Source organism: Pteropus medius, unplaced genomic scaffold (genome assembly GCF_902729225.1).
Source record: "Pteropus medius unplaced genomic scaffold, Ma_sr-lr_union100, whole genome shotgun sequence".
Taxonomy (NCBI): domain Eukaryota; kingdom Metazoa; phylum Chordata; class Mammalia; order Chiroptera; family Pteropodidae; genus Pteropus; species Pteropus medius.
Window position 1 is genome coordinate 1,879,723 of NW_024342468.1, and position 17,846 is coordinate 1,897,568.

General features: G+C 59.9%; 1 protein-coding gene across 1 annotated transcript; it reads left to right on the forward strand.

Annotated features, from left to right (window-relative positions):
• Positions 1-4,889: 4,889 nt before the first annotated feature.
• CEL (carboxyl ester lipase) lies at positions 4,890-12,878 on the forward strand. The gene is given in 12 exon segments (XM_039862973.1): positions 4,890-4,955; positions 6,589-6,739; positions 6,828-6,950; positions 7,123-7,320; positions 7,860-7,990; positions 8,153-8,260; positions 8,405-8,522; positions 9,687-9,873; positions 10,001-10,204; positions 11,070-11,267; positions 11,577-11,924; positions 11,926-12,878. Coding segments are annotated over 12 exon segments (1,956 nt in total). The 3' UTR covers positions 12,050-12,878.
• The last annotated feature ends 4,968 nt before the right edge of the window (positions 12,879-17,846 follow it).

Genomic DNA, 17,846 nt, shown 5'->3' on the forward strand with positions numbered 1-17,846 from the left:
CCTTTGGGTTCCCTGCCACAGACCCGGGCAGCCGTCGCCCCTGGGTGCCCCCCCCCCCGTTCCTTGGCATGGACACAGAGACCCCGGTCTGGGCGCCCGGAGTGGGGGGCGGAACCTGTTGCTCCTGAGTTTTCTTCTCGCACTTTTGAATACACACAGCTGGGAAACATGTTTGATATCTTCTCTTTACAAAGAAGAAAAAATAAATGGCGAGTTCATACAGATATTTCTCAATTAAAATGTGAGACGAGAGGGTTTTACTTCTCCGATCTTATACTTGCTTTTTTCACCTGTGCTGAAAATCTTGCTCACCGAAATTCCAGCATAATTACATATTCTTTCTCCCGTAACATACATATAATATTTTCAAGATAGAGCATATAATTGATCATGTAGTAAATGCTAAAAATTACTAATTTAAATGACAAAGGATTAAATGACATAAAGTGATAAGCGACGAGACAGCGAGACTCCTGCGCATGGCTCTGCGCCTTCTCCCTAGGGGACGTCTTGCCGTGGGTGCGTAGTCGCGCCTCCAAGCTGCCTGCAGACCCCTTTCTCTGGGTCGTGCCACCCACCGTAGGCTCCCTCCCCTTTTTAAACGAACGTTTCTCCGCCTGGAAAAATGTTCAGCGTCGCTTCTAGAACACCTCGTAAGCAGAGAGATGTGAGCCATAGACCCCGACATCTACCGCGCGATGAGCTCCTCACACATAGTCTCCCCGAGCAGAGGCGCCACCGGGGTTCAGAGAGGCCGCGACACGTGTCCGGACCGCACAGCTGTGAGGGGAAGCACCTGTGTCTGTCTGAGCTGCAGTGTCTGCCTCCCGTGATGTCAGCACAGGTGTGTTTGCCCTCACGGACTGTGCTCCGACCTGGGGAATTTTTTTTTTTTTTTAAGTATTTGCCTAAGCTGTCTGTGCCATTAAATCAGCTGGGGGAGTCTTCGGCTTTGTCAATTATATCGATTTAGAACTTTGATGCTTCCAGCCTAGACCTTTTGGGAAGCCACAGAACCTGCAAGCACCCAATGGTAGCCACAGAATCTTTCCACAGAAAAGTATGCTTGCCCAGAAACACACATCCAATTTCAGGGGCATCTCAGGCCCCAAGGTCTGTCCTTGAACATCCTAACAGGTCCACGGACCAGGACTCAAAACCCCCATCCTCTCAAATTATTTCCCTGTTCACTACTTTTAACCTTATTTGACTAGTAAAAAGTAGAAGAAGAATGTACGCTCATATTATATGTTAATAACTCAGAGGACAGTTGTTTTTATTAAACCAACGCTACGGAATTTATCAAAGATTTCCCCAACTCATGTGAACTTGAAAAGCATTTCAGTTAGTTTCTATACTTCCAAGAGCTTAAAGAGTGCTCTGTGTGTAAGTGCTCATTTCTCTCTAAGCCAATCGGAATAGAGTTCCTGTCAGGGATTTTATAAATTAATATGGTAACACCATCAGAGGCGGAAAAACCTTGCATACGTAACACACACACATGCCTTGTAGCTTTCATTCTAAAACTTCAGTCATGAGTCGGTAAAACTAAAACAGACTCACTGGTTTATCTCCCCTTTACGTTTTTATTCAAACTGTGTTCCTGCTCCCATTGGGACACACTAAGGTCACCTGTTTACCAATATTTGTGGAGGAGACTTAAGGCTTCCTTCTGCCCCGGTATATACTCTGCTGGAGGCTGTGGACGGAACGCCAGGTGGCCGAGCAGTAGGTGGGAGACACCGGGCAGCTGCCGGGGTGTCCCCAAAGCTGCCAGAGCGAGTGCAATGGCCCTTTTCCCTTTCAGCCTCAGGCAGTTTCTTTCAAGGGTCTGAGTCCCATAAGAACCCTTGATGGGGGAGCAGGGGGGCCTCAAGTGTTAGTGACCGAGGGCCGGAGTTGGAAGGGAGAGGACGGGACAGAGGGAAGGGGCGGGTCAGCGTTTGGTGGGGACGGGACGCGGCAAAGGATTCGAGGGAGCTGGGGGGAGGGAGAAGGCGGAGGAGGAAGGCGGAGCAGAAGCTATGGGCCGGGAGCGGGAGGGGCGTGTTGGAGGAGAGAGCCTGCTGATGTTCCCCGAAGAGGCCAACGAGGTTCCAAATTATCCTCAGCCAGTAAAAAGGGAGCAGACCGAGTTGGTGGAGCCCACAGTCAGCAGGGGCTGGAGAAGGGATTTTCAGTTAGCGGGAAGCTCTCATGTCTTCACCAACGGTGCCCACGGCTGCCCGCTCTTCATACTAATGAGCAGAGGAAGTGGGGACTAACTCAGGGCGAGGGCAGCCTCTTCAAAGGGAAGCCCAAGACTCCACCCCAGACCATTTCTCTGGGACCAACACTAGCTTCTGGAGTATACTCTGAACTGTAAGAATTGAATCTGTGCTTGCTGTGCCTCGGTGGGCTGTCACCCAGAGCAATGGCTCGGGAGTCGGACCCACTGGTAGTTCCCTCATCAACCGGGAGTGTAGACAGACTCTTTGGAGGTGTGTACTCGGGGCCACGGGTGAGAGGCCCAGGGGTCCAGTGATGAATCTGATCCCAGCTGAGTCACAGCGTCGTAACCACCCCGATAACCAGAGCAGGACACTAAAGTGGTAGACGCAGATTTTATTCAGGACAATTGCAATGGAGAAAAGACTTCAGTACAGAACCGAGCTGAGTTCGCACAGTGTGGCCATGTGGGAATTGATAGCCAAGGAGCGTGTGCATGTGTGTGTGCATGTGCGTGTGCGTGTGCGTGTGCATGTGCGCGTGTGCGTCCATGGATGGAAATCACCACTAGGAACTTAGGGATAAGGGACATTCTGGCTAGACTGACCCAGCAGGATTTTTGCTGAAGACAGGCGGGCGGGATCAGACATCACCTGCGGGTGGGTCGGGGGTGGTGGTGGTTCAGGAGCCTGATCAGATGGAGGGTGATCACATGCAGAGGCTGAGGGCTTCTGGCTAAACCCACTCAGCAAGATTCCTGCTCAGAATGGACGACGTAGAGGTACCTGGCTGAAGAAGACTTCCAAGGAGGCCGAGCAGGCTGTGGTCAAGGAGACAGTGTGTCAGACCTCAGACACTGGCCAAATCGTTTCTGGATGAAACGACTCCCTAAAGTCAGTTCTCTAAAGCAGGACTAACTGAGGAACACATTCCACAAGTTAGCCAAGAAGCCAGCTGGCGATATGTCTTATTGGTCGGACAATATTAGTCTTCTGGATATTTCTGGGAATGCTCACTCAGTGCTTATTGATCGCCTGCTCCATGCAGGACTGTGTGGGGCCCCTTACTGTTAAATAAACAAGTAAAACGAAGCCCCCCACCCCCCGCCACCTGTCTTCCCTCTTTGATCACTATAGATAACCCTGCGCCGAACACTCCTGAGCCCACAGGGGTCCCCCTCCTCCATAGTCAGAATTACTTCCTTTCGAATGTGTTCTCAGAGTTGGAATAACTGGGCAAAAGAACGTCGTGACAAATGCACTTCTCTGTCCATCGCGGCACCCCTCAAAGCCTTTGCTCTCCTGGTCCGCACACCCCCAGCTGATGCCACACTGGGCAGCCCAGCTCCTTCCCCGTGTCCTAAATCCTCCCTCCCATTTATTGGCCGCCCACCCCTTTGCACCTACATTACAAAAGATGTGGGCCTGGATCAGGCAGGCAGACAGGCGGGCAGACAGCCAGACGAACTGACCAGTATCGATAGATCCATGTGGGCTTTGGTGACAGCCACAGGCATGACGAGATCAGAGCTGTGGCCTGCATGAGAAGCACCCGCTTCGGGGCGGCAAAGGGGCCCCATCCAAGGGGCCGTTGGCCTAGGAGGGCTCTGGCTGTCCCCTGGCCCCTGAATGTAGGGCCGTCACTGGAGATGGCTGTGGGGCCAAACTCTTCAGAGGCGAGGACCTTAGGCCCTGTCTCTGGTGGTCCTGCACTTTTTAATGACCTTCTCTGGTGACTAGAGTAGAAGACATTCACTGAGAGGAGACATTCCCCGTCGCTATGGTCCCATAGCTCTGTGCTCCATCTTTCTGTGTCTCCGTCCCTCTCTCTGCGTCTGTCTGTCTCTGTCTCTTCTCTGCCTGCGTGTGCCGCAGGGTTTTCGCTGGGTGCGTTTCAGGCCCTTCCTTTTCCCGGGAAAGCCCACCGGGCTGGGCTAGAGCCCCTCTCCCGGGCCCCGGGGCCCCGCTGCGCCTCTTGCCTTCCCACCCCAAGACTCATCATGCTGAAGGTGCGGTCTCCCCCACAGCCCGACGGCAGGATCGCCTCGTGTTGCTCTGGGTCCCCACACCCAGCTCAGACCACACACCAGTGGGCCCCCAGTAACAGAGGGCAGCCACACTGGCCACCCTGTAGCACTAAGTCATTTCTGTCACGGAGGTCATATGTCCAGTCCCCGATAAACTCCTCCTGTTGACCTGGAGGTGCGGCGGGCAAGCAGGGCATGGAGACAAAGCATGCCCACTTCTCTGAGGGTGAAACCAAGGCCTTGTGCGTGAGCCAGAACACAGGGCACCGTGCGCCCAGCCGCGCTTGCAGCCCCGGCCCTGTGCCACCTGCTTACTCCCAAGCAGGCAGTAATCTGCACAGGTGCACTGTGGGCACTGAGGCACCTGGGAGCAGCCGGCCGTGGGAAAGCTGGACCGTTGCTGCCGCCGTGTGTGTGTGCCCATGCATGCCTGCCTGCACGACCTTGGCCCAATCTGAGCCCGGCTGGAAATGGCAGCTGTCTCCTGGCTCCAGGTATACTGTCTGGAGTGTGGCCAGCCTCGGGGAAGGGTCAGAGGTAGGAGGAGGGGAAAGGGATCCTCTGTAGGCAGCTGCCAACTTGGGCTCCCAGCTGGCTCCAGCCCCATAAATACCCGCGGGCCGGAGGCAGAACCACCCAGAGGCAGGCACGCACCATGGGACACCTGCGGCTGGTCGTCTTGGGCCTCACCTGCTGCTTGGCAGTAGTGAACGGGGCAAAGGTAAGTAAGTGATTGCCCAGCACAGGAGGCAGGGGACCCCCTCTCCTGCTCAACCAGCTCTGGACACTGTGGGGACAGGCCAAGAGGAGGGCAGACAGACAGACGAGTCACCGGCAGAAAGAGCCAGCCTGAGAAAGAGAACCAGTGCCGGTCACGGCAGCGTTCCCGGGCACCGACTCCATGCGTGTGCATTCTCATCCACACGGTGACTCGGGAGCAGATAAAATACAGGACGCCCAGCGACATGTGAATTTCATAAACCACGAGTCATTTGGGGTACGGATATGGTCCACGCGCTGTTTAGGATATGCTTATGCGAACAACAAAAAATTCATTGTTTATCTGAGATTCAAGTGTCACTGGGCATCTTGCATTTTTATTTGCTGAGTCTGGATGTTACTCGCAACGTCCCTTTGGCCGCTTCCTCTCTCCAGGGATGTCGATGTGCCCTTCTTGCAGAAGGGGAGACGAGGGCCCCGAGCAGGCGAGCGATTTGCCCGACATCACACAGCCCCTAGCGTCTGAACGAGAACCTGAAACCCGGCCCAGTGCAGCCCGGGGCCTGGCTCCCAGCATAACCCCCTTCTCCCGAGAGGGCTCCCACTCGTCTGCCTGCTAGTGGCCAGGTCCCCTCCAGGGAGAGAGTCAGGCCTCTGGGGCATCTCTAAGCTCTGCCCTCCCTAATTGTCCCCCACACCCCGTGGGCGCGAGGGCCAAGGCAGAGGAGGGCTTCCAGGACAGAAACCTCAACAGCTACAAGTAGGCTTTAACGGGGGATCCCAGCCCCCCACCATGCTGCTCTCCGGCCCGCTGCTTCTCCACCCCTCATCTTGCTCTCAGGCCCTGCCCTCAGCACCCCTGCCGCCCCTGGGCTCTGGAGGTTCAGGTACTGGTCCTGGGCCCCTTCTGCTACCGAGAGGAGGTCACCCTTCTTCTTTGGGGACATCCTTTTCTGGTGTTCTCAGCCCTGCTCCAGCAGCCAGTGCGAGGGCTGGACACACTGCGGAGGTTCTGATGGCCTGGGGGCAGGGGCCCTTCCCAGCAGGGAGCACGGGGCCTGTGAGGAACTGAAACCTGGCCACTGCCTCCAGGCCAGCAGGCACCCTGCGGGAGGCTGCCGTGCGGGACGCTGGGGGGAGGAAGGAAAAAGCAGGCCCTCCCGCCCGCAGCCGAGGGAGCTCACGGCTGAGCATGAAGCATTCAGTGCATACGAAGCATCTACGCCTGCTGGCAGCTGGACGAGCTACCAGGCCAAGAGAAAGACACTACTGTCACCCATCTGACAGATGGGGAAAATGAGGCTCGTGGTCACAGCTAGGCGGCCATAGCCAGAATCCAAACCTCCTCCCTGTCTCTCCCAGCCGTGTCGAAAGGCTTCCCTGAGCAAAATCACGCTGTCCGAACCAGCTTCCTCTGAGATTCGGGGAGGCCCCCGGCGGGAGTGGTGGGGTGGCGGCAAGCCAATCCGTCACCAACACAGGCGAGTGGCAGGGGTCCTGGTCTCAGGGCAGACTGGTTCCTCCTCGAAGCCGTCTCTGAGGAGCTCCTGGGCCCCCCGGGGCCTGCTCGGGCCAGCCCGACTCCCAGCGGGACCCCCAGCCCAAATGCCATGCTGGCCCGCCTCTCCCCGCAGCTGGGCTCGGTGTACACAGAAGGGGGCTTCGTGGAAGGCGTCAACAAGAAGCTCGGCCTCTTTGGCGACTATGTGGACATCTTCAAGGGCATCCCGTTCGCTGCCCCCCCCAAGACCCTGGAGAACCCCCAGAGACACCCCGGCTGGCAAGGTGGGAGCGGCGGACGCTGGGCAGCGCTGGCGGCTGGGCTGGCATCCACGGACTGCTGTCCTCACTCAGGCCCTGTGGCCACCTGCAGGGATCCTGAAGGCCACGGGCTTCAAGAAGCGATGCCTGCAGATCACCATCACCCAGGACAACACCCTCGGGGCAGAAGACTGCCTCTACCTCAACATCTGGGTCCCCCAGGGCAAGAAGGAAGGTCGGTGTGTCCTCCCATGCCCCCCAGCTCCCCGCGCCTGGCCAAAGGCCCCAGCTTTGCCCCTCGGTCGTCTCTGGGGCCCCAGAGCTAAACTTCCCCGAAATCAGCACCAAGCAGGGAGGGGAGTGGGAAGGGGGCACTTGGGGTCATCAGCTTGCTCCCCCTGCCTCAGTGTCCCGGGACCTGCCGGTCATGATCTGGATCTACGGAGGTGCCTTCCTCTTCGGGTCCAGCCAAGGGCCCAACTTCCTCAGCAACTACCTGTACGATGGGGAGGAGTTAGCCACACGGGGCAACGTCATCGTGGTCACCTTCAACTACCGCGTCGGAACCCTGGGCTTCCTCAGCACCGGGGACCCCAACCTGCCAGGTCTGCCGGGCACCTCGGGCGTGGGGGTGGGGGAGTCCAGTGGGGGCACCCCTCAGCTCCCCTCCTGACAGCACCCCAGAAAGGCCCAGAATCCTGTTTGCAGGGCCAGGGAGCACGAGACGGTGTGTGAGATACAAGAAGCCCTTGGCAGTCGCAGGGGAAGAGAGAGGTCCCCAGACAGACAGACAGACAGACAGACAGACTGACAGACGGAGACCCTGAGAGGGACCGGGGAGCAGGGACAGCAAGCCGCGTGAAAGAGACGGAAGACGAGACATCGAGGTGGCGTCTGGGGGAACGCGCGCTACAGGACAGACGGACGGTGGGGACTATGGCAGGGAGGGAGAGACGAGCAGTCTGGCTCCCCTGCTCTGTACGCCCGCCCTGCCCGACCCCCCATGCCCTCCAGCCTCCTAAGGGTCCACCGTGCGCCACCCTGGGGCTCGACCGGGCCTCCCTCCCAGCACGTGGACCGTGTGCCTCGTGTGCACCCCCAGCCCCGGCAGCGGCCCCTGACAGAGCGCCCCTCCCCGCCCCAGGTAACTACGGCCTTCGAGACCAGCACATGGCCATCGCGTGGGTGAAGCGGAACATTGCGGCCTTCGGGGGGGACCCCGACAACATCACCATCTTTGGGGAATCAGCTGGAGGTGCCAGCGTCTCTCTGCAGGTCTGGGGACCCCAGGAGGGGAGGGCCTATCCCCAAGGCTGTGGGAGGGAGCCGACGGGGGCCGAGAGCACCAGGGCCGCAGCTGGCGTCCTGGCTGTCCTGGGCCCAGTCCTCGGGCAGGTAAGGCGAGCCTTGGTGACAGGACCTCTGTGTGGCCCGCAGACCCTCTCTCCCTACAACAAGGGCCTCATCCGGCGAGCCATCAGCCAGAGCGGCGTGGGGCTGAGCCCCTGGGTCATCCAGAAGAAGCCTCTCTTCTGGGCCAGAAGGGTAGGAAGGAGCTGCGGTGGGTGGGGGAGGGGCTCGGCGTCGATGTCGGGGGAGGGGGCGTCCTCCTTTCCGCTCTCTGTCCTGTACCCTGTTGTCCTCTGCCCCAGCACCGGCCTCACCTGCCTGTCTCCCCACAACCCCCAGATCGCCCAGAAGGTGGGCTGCCCCGTGGACAATACTGCCAGGATGGCCAGGTGTCTGAAGGTCACCGACCCGCGGGCCCTGACGCTGGCCTATAAGATACCCCTGGCGAGCTTGGAGTGTGAGTGGGGGCTGCCGGGCGGGGCTCACGGGGGCACCACGCGCGGGGAGGGCCACGCTCCTGGAGGAGAGGAAGTGCCAGGCCTGAGGTCTGGCCCCTTCACCAGCTCACTGGGGTCCCTCGGCGGCTCCACGCCGCCAGACCTCCGGGGCCTTGCCTGTGAGGAAAGGAGGGGCCATTCTTCCCTCCTCTCCTCCGTGGGTCAGGACCCCGTTGAGAAGCTCATGAACCTCTGGGCCCACCCTCCGACGAGGCGCACGGTGTTAGAGACCCCAGACCGAGGGTCTTTGTGCTCGATGGCCATGCTTTCCTCCGCTCATTCCTTCAACTCACTGAGCACCTGCTGTGGCATTTGGCCCTACCAGCTCTGCTCCTCTGCACCCCACGAAGCCTCGGGGGGCCCCATCGGCGAAGCCTAGGAGCGTCCCCGTCATAGGCCCGGGAGATTGGGGTTCTCTCTTGCTCGTTCTTCTAAGGCAAAGGACAAAGGGGGCCTTCATTTAGATTCCACCCATTGTGAATCAAGCCCCAAGGGCGAGGCGGAAGGGAACCGAAGCCAACGATATGGCCCCAAATGCAAACCAGCCATTTCCTGAGCTGGCGGGACAGCGGGCGGGGCCCGACCAAGGCCCGTGCGTCCGGCTCCGAGCCAGCTATCGGGGTCAGCTCCAGAGTCCGGAGGGCAATGTGGGCCTCACGCGGTTCCTGGCTAGCAGACCAGAACCCCGATGGAACAAAGTCCTCCCTCTCCATCGCCCCTTAACTGCTTCTAGGTCTCCCCGTTCCTGATCTTGGCCCGGTGAGAAGGGAGGGAGCAGAAGGGTTGCCCCCAGCTGCGAGAGGACAGGCTTGGCGTCTAGCCCAGGGGTTCTCAGCCTGGGAGACTCTGCCCCAGGGATCACGTGGCAGAGTCTGGAGACAGCTTGGGTTTTCACACTGGGGAGAAAGTCCTCCTGTCATCCAGTGGATCGGGGCCAGGGATGCTGCCAAACACCCTACGGGAGCAGGATGGCCCCCAGGCCACAGGACTCTCCTTCCCCGAGATCGGGAGTGACAGGCTGAGGACCCCGGTCCTGATCAAAGGGGGCAGGGGCTCCTCACCGAGGCCTCGGGGACAAGCGGGCGGGCACGGGAAGGTGCGAGGACCTGCCGCTCGGCTTGCAGACCCCGTAGTGCAGTATTTGGGCTTCACCCCCGTCATTGATGGAGACTTCATCCCCGACAACCCCGTCAACCTGTACGCCAACGCGGCCGACATCGACTACGTCGCTGGCACCAACAACATAGACGGCCACCTCTTTGCCAGCATTGACGTGCCGGCCATCAACAAGAAGAAGCAGCCTGTCACGGAGTAAGGGGAGAGCGGGCCCCAGGGCGGAGGCCGAGGGCAGCTGGGGGAGGAGGTCAGTGCCGTGTCGGGGGCCGTCCGCGGCCCCCAGCACTGGGTGGAGGGTCCACGGCCGGCTCGGTCCCTGCAGGGAGGACTTCTTCAAGCTGGTCAGTGGATTCACCATCGCCAAGGGACTCAGGGGCGCCAGCGCCACCTTCGACTTCTACACGGCCCCGTGGGCCAACGACTCGTCTCAGGAGGTCAGGAAGAAGACCGTGGTGGACTTAGAGACCGACATCCTCTTCCTGATGTCCACGGAGATCGCCCTGGCCCAGCACAGAGCCAATGCCAAGTGAGGACCTGGGCGGGGTGAGGCTCCCCCAGGGTCACGCACCTGCCCGCCAAGGCCTCGAGGGCGGGAGGCTCACAGGCTTCCAGGGGACCTGGGAATGCCATGCCTAGGTCCCCACCTGTGCCTGGGTCCCCACCTGTGCCTGGGTCCCCATCTGTGCCTACACCAGCCACTTTGCCGGGCCTGACAAGACCTGAGGAGGTCCCTCCTTCCTCCCAGCCTTGGGGGGGCTTTACGGACCCTCCCTCACCCCGCAGCCCTGCCTACCACAAGGCTCTTGCGTCCACCTTCCATCCCTCATGCTGGGCAGAAGCAGAGAACTTGGAACGATGGACTCTTTTGTGGGTTTTGACTTTGCCAACTTTCAAATCAACTTAAGCTTGTGGCCACATTAAAAAAACTTCCACATAATAATGGGCAATGAAAGTAGGAAGACAGAATTCTACCTAGGAACCTAGGATGAAAACTATGCTGCAACTGAACAGTAAATTTAGCTCCGAGCTTCCTGTCAGCCAAGGCAAAAAGGGAAACATCTGAGTGCACGTACCTCGTCCTATCAGATGAAGAACACGAATTCACTTGCAGAGAAAAAAATTCTTTCTTGATAGCCGAATTACAGGAAGACGGCGCCTCAGTGTGTTTTGTGAAGTACAAACACAGTTGCAATCATAGAACCCGTGACATGCGTGAATTTGGCCCACAGCTTCACCCTCCCTGGGTGTCAGGGTCCCAGGTTCTTCCTGAGTCGGAGGGAATTCCCAGCCCCTGCCCCTCCCCCATGGTCTCCCTCCGGGGTCCATCTCCGGGCTGGGTGGCCCCAGGTGAGCACCCTGCTAACCTGGGCGGTCTGCCCTCCCCTCCTCAGGAGCGCCAAGACCTACAGCTACCAGTTCTCGTATCCCGCTCTGATGTTTCTGCACCCCAACTGGGTGGGGGCCGACCACGGCAACGACATCCCGTATGTCTTTGGGAAGCCCTTTTCCACCCCGCTGGGCTACCAGGCCCAGGACAGGGCTGTCTCCAAGACCTTGATCGCCTACTGGACCAACTTTGCCAGAAACGGGTAAGGCGGGGGTGAGCCTGAGCCTGGGGCCCCCTGCCACCTTGGCTGTGCACGCCTGGGTTCCAGCTCCTGTCCCCTCACTTACATTTACCCTCCCTGAGCCTCAGGACCCCCGCCTGCGTGTGAGGGTGAGAGCTGCTGGCTGGGCCCCAGCCTGTACCCCGAAGCTGGAGAGGCGCCCTCATGGGTCGGGTCAGCACAGAGGCAGAGGACGGCCCGGGCTAGCTGGGGCCGCGCCGGGCCGGGGCACAGGTCTCCAGCCTCCCGTGAGCTCCCAGCCCCCAGCCAGCCTTTTTGCTCCCTCTGCAGGGACCCTAACATGGGCAACTTGTCTGTGCCCACGCGCTGGGAACCCTACACCCTGGAAAGCGGCAACTACCTGGAGATCAAGAAGATGAACGACATTTCCGTGAAACAGCACCTCAGGACCAACTACCTGCGCTACTGGACACTGACCTACCAGGCACTGCCCACGGTGAACGGAGAGGGGGCCGCCCCCACGCCCCCCACAAACGACTCCGATGTCACCCCCGCGACACCCACAGATCTCCATTGTCACCCTGCCCCCCCCCCCCAGATGATTTCCATGCCCTCTTCTCTCCCCAAATCATCCACTCCAAGGCCTCCTGTCTCTCCTGAAGAGACTCCAGGCCTTCCTGCTCCCCCCCACGCGCGTCTCTGACGCTGCACCTGTGCCCCCCACCCGTGACTCTGACGCTGCACCTGTGCCCACGACGGGTGACTCTGAGGGGGCTCAGATGCCTGTAGTCATTGGCTTCTAATGTCCTCGGCCCCCAGAAGCCCCTGCTGGGATGCCAGGGGGCCCACCCCGTCCTGAGCTCTCCCCGAATAAAGCCTCGTCTCCCAGCCTGGTGTCCTTCTTTGCTCCCACCACCCGCCTGGAGGAAGGCGGGCCTCAGTGACGGTTAGGGTGCCGGCCCCAGGCCCAGTGCACTTCCGATCTGTCAGGCTCCAGCTCCAGGAAGTGGACGTTTCAGAGGAGGCTTGGAGAAGCGTCAGAGCCAGGGCTGGGACCCAGGCCTGGGTCTCTCCATGCCAGGCTGCTGGCTCTGAGGGGCTCGGCTCGGCCCAAACAGTGGGCGGGGTTGATGGCGGCTGCGGCTCAGCGGAGCCAGGCTCTGCAGGCCGTGGCCTCCTCTGGACCATGGAGTCCAGCCACAGCCAAGTCCGCTGGAGCGTGGGGAACGGCCTCTGCTCTAACCGGGGCCGAGGAAACCAGCCGGGGAAGAGAAATGGATTCTGCCTCCAGCTGGGTCTGAGTCAGAGAATAAAGCATCACACGAGAACGTCAGAAGCAAACGGGCAAGACGGCCGGACACTGGGTCCCCTGCCAGCAGGCGACCGTGGGCCGTGCCCGGTGACTCTGGCAGAGTCGGGGGCGGGAGGCAGACGTCAGAGCTGGGCTGTGCTCACTCCGTGCAGGCTGGGACAGGGTGCCAACGTCTCCGAGGGCCTAACCAGCATGACCCCGCTGGGGCCGTGTGAGGCGGGCACCGTGAACCCCTATTTCAGACACTTATAGAGGGAAGGCCGGGAGGGGTCACATGCCTAGGCCATCAGGGCAAGTATTCAGATCCAGGTCTGAGACTCCAAAGCTCACGTATCGGAGGTGTTTTCTCTCCTCCCCCGTTCTTTAGTCACTGTGGGGCGAGGCTGACGGCTCAGAGTAGAGAAGGTTCTGGAGTCCTGAGCAGCGCAGCCAGGTAGGTGTGTATGTGGTGAGGCAGCACCAGGGGACCAGCGGCTGCTCCCTCTCCCTCTCCAGCCTACCGATGGGAGAGAGGAGCCGAGTCCTGTGCCCTCAGACCGACCCCTGGAGGGACAGGGGGCACTCGGGCTGGCCTGTGGCCCCCTTGGCTGTCCTGGGCTCCCAGACTTGGTCAAGGGCTCTCAGGTGTGAGACCGAGGGGGATGGACCCGCCCTGAGTGTGGGCTTCTCCTGGTGACTGTCCCTGTTCTCAGCCAGCGGAGGCCCAAGGAGGCACCAGGGTATCCCATCAACACGTACGCGCCTCCTCTGCATGTTCCTACCTGGTGGGTGCTCCCCGGAGCCCGCAGACCCCAGTGCCTCCGCCGGGCCAGGGGACATGGTGCTTCTGTCCTCCACTGGAGCACAGTCCTGCCCGCCTGTCACTCAGGGCGTCGCGTCGCTGGATGGCTAGGCCACGTCGGAATGGCGGGGGCTGCTGGTCCCAGGTGTGAGTGAGCTCAGACTCTGCACGGAGGCCTCCCCGGCAGAGGCGAGCCCTGCTGTGTCCAGGTGACACCTGCAGCCTTCAGGACAATTCAGTCACCCGCAGTTCATCCGGCTCTGCCTCTACAGGCTGTATCCAGGGGCTGAAGTTGAAAACACTGACCGAGGTGCAGGCTGGAGGCTGTCCAGGGTCTTGGAGGCTCCTGCCGGGCCAGGTGCAGACTCTTCAGCTCCAATCAAGGCGAAACCGTGGCCGACACTCAGGCAAGCTCAGGAGAGTCCGCTTACCACGCTGATGGACGTGTCTCGACACTCCCATGCACTGGACAAAGAATGCAGGCATCCCAGGCACTGGGGCTCGGGCCCCGCTACCCTTTGGGACAGTTCAGTACCGACACCCCCGAGTCTGTAAACTTTCTCCTGGCCATGAACCCAGCAGGAAAAGTAATTCTGAGGACGGAAATGAGGTTCCCAGTCCGGGTAAAGGGTCGAGCATGGGCCCCTAACGAGACCCGAGGATGCTACGTCCTGCCACCAGCCGGCGCTCTCCAAGCCTCTTCCTCCCCACCCTGCACGTTCTGATCTATTGACGGTCCTCCCCCAGCCCCCGCCCCCACTTAGTGCTGAGAGAACTCGAGTTTGAACTTGAAATCTATAAATTCCCCAGCGGTGGTCAAGAGAAGCCACAAGATGAGCAGAAAACGTTCCCTCTTCCTCCCAAGCTGTAGCAAGGCAGCACCGTCCAGGCTCAGGAAGCAGTCCTTGCGAGTGTTATTTTTAAAACATTGGGGTAAAATATATATAACATAAAGTATGCTCATTGAACTGTTTTTAAGAGTTCAATCCAGTGACGTGAATTCCACTCACTGCTCACTCCTATCTAGTTCCAAGACTTTTTCATCACCCCGAAAGGGCACTCTGTACCCATTAAACAATAGCTCCCCCCGACACACACACACCCCGGATAATCTAGCCTCCCCTCTGCCTCATTCGATTTGCCTAGTCTAGCTATTTTTTATAGGTGGAATCATAATGTTTTCAGGGTCCTCCCCTGCTGCGGAGCGGATCAGGATGCCACCCCTCCCTGTGGCTGAACGTCCCAGCGTGTGTGGCTGACCGGCGAGGGTGCACCGCACGCTCATGATCCTCTGCGTTTCCGCGAGGTCGGCAGCAACACGCAGCACACGAGGAGAGGCGCTGCGGACGGGACCCGGGCCAGGAGCGCTGACGTCTAGCACAGTCATAGAACTTTTCTCTTTTCCTGTGCATGACCCCAGCTTCTTGTCTCTTTGTAGGCTTTGTCCCTCCTTGAGAACCAGACATTGGGGTTCACGAAGGGGCACCCGCGGAAATCAGGGTCCCCCCTCCTCAGGGGTGGCTTTCGTCAGCCTGCCTTCCACTTCCGCAGCGAGTTTGCCCAACTATTTTTCAAAGTCCGCATTCCTTGCCGTGCAGAGTCACCAAAGCCTCCTGGCGGAGACTCCCACACCTGTCAGGTGCGGCAGACCCCTGGCGGTTGCGTGTGACGATGTCCCCAGGTCCCAGATCTGCTGATTCCGCGTCTTCGCCCCACCTTAGCGACTGTTTCTCTGACGAGCTGACCCCTGGAGCACCTCACTGCACCACCTTCCACCCCAAATGTTATGTTTAAAGACACCCACATTTCAGAGGTCGTCGCTAAGCCCTGTGAAGGCACCTCCGACCCCGAACGCCGGGACCTCCGAGGGGCTGGCTCGGCTCGTGGTCCAGGGTGGCTGACACTCGGGAGAACGCCTGCTCCGTGAAGGGGCGGGCCGCGTGTCTCCGTTAGGAGCCAGAGCCGGCGGCTGGCCCTTCTCGCCCCTCCTCAGAGAATAAACCCACGGCCCCGCGAGATTTCTTATTTGAACGCAGATGTGAGAGTCCGCGTGGCCTTTAAACGGGCAGGGGAAACGAGAGTACAAAGCCACACAACTGCCAGGCCGTAGTAGAAACGGGATTTTTATATAATATTTAAGTCTAGCATTTACTATTTACAACAAATAAATATTGCCCCTCCCCAACTGGTAAACTTTTTTTTTTTTTTTGCCTTTTATACAAATATTCGCTCCCCCTCCCCCGATTCCTCCGTTCCCACTGCCCTCCCTCTCGTGTGGTCCCCTGATGTCCGGGGTGCGGTGGCGAGCGCCCTTTGCAGAGTCATGAGACTTGACAACGGTGGGACTTGGCTGAGACTGTCCTCACTCACCGGGCGAAGAGTGTGGCCCAGGGAGGGGGCCGCGCTCTCCTCTCCCGAGGGAGGGCCGGGGAGCGGGGCGCGGGTGAGACGCCCTCGCCCTCACTTGGCCGTGACGACGAAATCTTTGGTGCAGCCTGAGGAAGGCCAGCGTGGTGAGGGGAGGGCCGGGACCCCCTGAAGGGCACGAGGAGAGAACTGCAGTGGTCAGACCCACGGGCACGGGTGGCGGTGACCCACACTTGGGAACGTGTGAGGGACGGGCACAGAGGGCAATGCCCGGAGGCGTGCAGGGCTCCGTGCCCACGTGCAGTGCTCCTTGGCAAGTCAGCTGGTCCTCTGGGTCCAGAGAGCAGAAGGCACCTAAGGCAGCGGGTGGTCCACGCGGGAGGCCAGGTCAGCCTGCGGCTGGCAGGCGTCAGTCCCGGCAGCAGGAGGTCCAGGGTGCAACCGCGGTCTGGGGGTGGCCTGGGCACACAGGTTGGGCGGAAGGTGCCCGCCGGGCCTGGGCCACTGTAGTCTGCCAGGGCGTGGCTGCCCGGCCAGCCCGACCCTGGAAAGGCTGGTCCTGCAGCTGGCCAGCACGAGGGACCAGTCAGAAGATGCCCTTGGCGATCTTGAGTCCTTTCTGCTTCATGCGGGGCAGCGTCGAGCTGGCTCCGTGCCTGACCTTTGCCCCCTTGGTGAAGGGCCGTTTCTTCAGGACAAAGTCGTAGTTGGCAGTTGAGTTCATGGCGTAGAACACGTTGGCGTTCTCGGGGATCTTCAGTTCTGGCGGGGGGGGAACGGGGCTGGTCAGTGGTGCTTACAGGGGGCCCGCAGGACACCCCGTAACTGGAGAGCCCCCACAAGGGCAGGCCTGAGACCCCCCGACCCGACTCCATGACCGCCAAGGACCCCTCCCAATGACACTGCTCGAGGACAGAGGGCAGACTTGGCTGAGACCCCGAGGAACCAGGCGTCCTGCAGGTCCTCGCTGAGGCTCCTAACTCCCACCGCCTCGCCCGGCCCACAGCCTGCCGTGCCCCACGGCTGGCTGGAATCCGTGCCCGCCAGCTCCGTCACCTGCCTGGGCCTCGGTCTTCCTTTTCTGTGAGACAGAGTTCCCAGCTGCCCCGCCCACCTCACCAAAACAGTGCAAGAAAGTCAGAGAGGACTTAGAAAACAACTTCCAGGGGCCGCGGGGCGTGGACGATGGGCTCGTGGAAGAGGGCGTAGTGACGACGATGTTTACAGGTGCCCTTTGCGGCGTGCGTACGGACCGTGAGCACACGTACGTGTGTATGTGGATAAACACTCACTGGCTCCTCGATCTCCCTCGTGGGACGGGACGCAGGCTCAGAGGACCTAAGGGACTTGCCCAGGTCTCTGAGCTCTGGCCGTCTGACTCCGAGTCTGTACCGACCGGAGTCGTTTAGAACACTGAGCCGGTCCCTAGCAGCCTCTGCTATGGGCGGAACGTCTGTCCTCCGAAACTCGTGTTGAAGTTCTAAGTCCTCGAGGTGATGGGATTAGGAGCTGGGGCCTTTGGGCGGGGAGGAGGTCATGAGGGGGGCCCCCTCGAATGGGATCAGCACCTTACACAGAGCCCCCGACTCTTCCCCCCACCCCCACACGTGGGCACGACCAGAAGTCAGCAGTCCATCGCCTGGGGGCCCTCAGCCACCACGCTGGCAGCCAGATCCTGGACTTCTCAGCCTCCAGAACCCCAAGAAATAAATTTCTGTCCTTCATAACCCTACTGGACTGTGGTATTTTGCCACTGCAGCCAGAAAGGACTAAGACAGTGTCACGTGTGAGGATTTTAACATGTAGGATGCCTCGGACCATGGCTGTCATGATTCTTTCTGAAACATCCATTTCCCATCTTAGCCAGAACATGCCCCATCGAATGGCCTGCGGGCTTGGCCGTCCGGCTGCCTGGCCCCAGGGGAAAAGCCTTTCTCCTCACTCCTCACTGATGCCAGCTTTGAACTAGGTTCATAGCCCAGAGAAGGGCCTGTGATGGGCCCGGCAGCCCCAGGGGACAGTGAGGGGACATAGGGTGTCTGAGACAGCCCCAGAACAGGTCACTGAGCGCACAAAGCCTACTCCTACCCTGCTGGCATGTGTTCTGGGGACATGGGGCTAACCCGCGTGTGGCGCCACG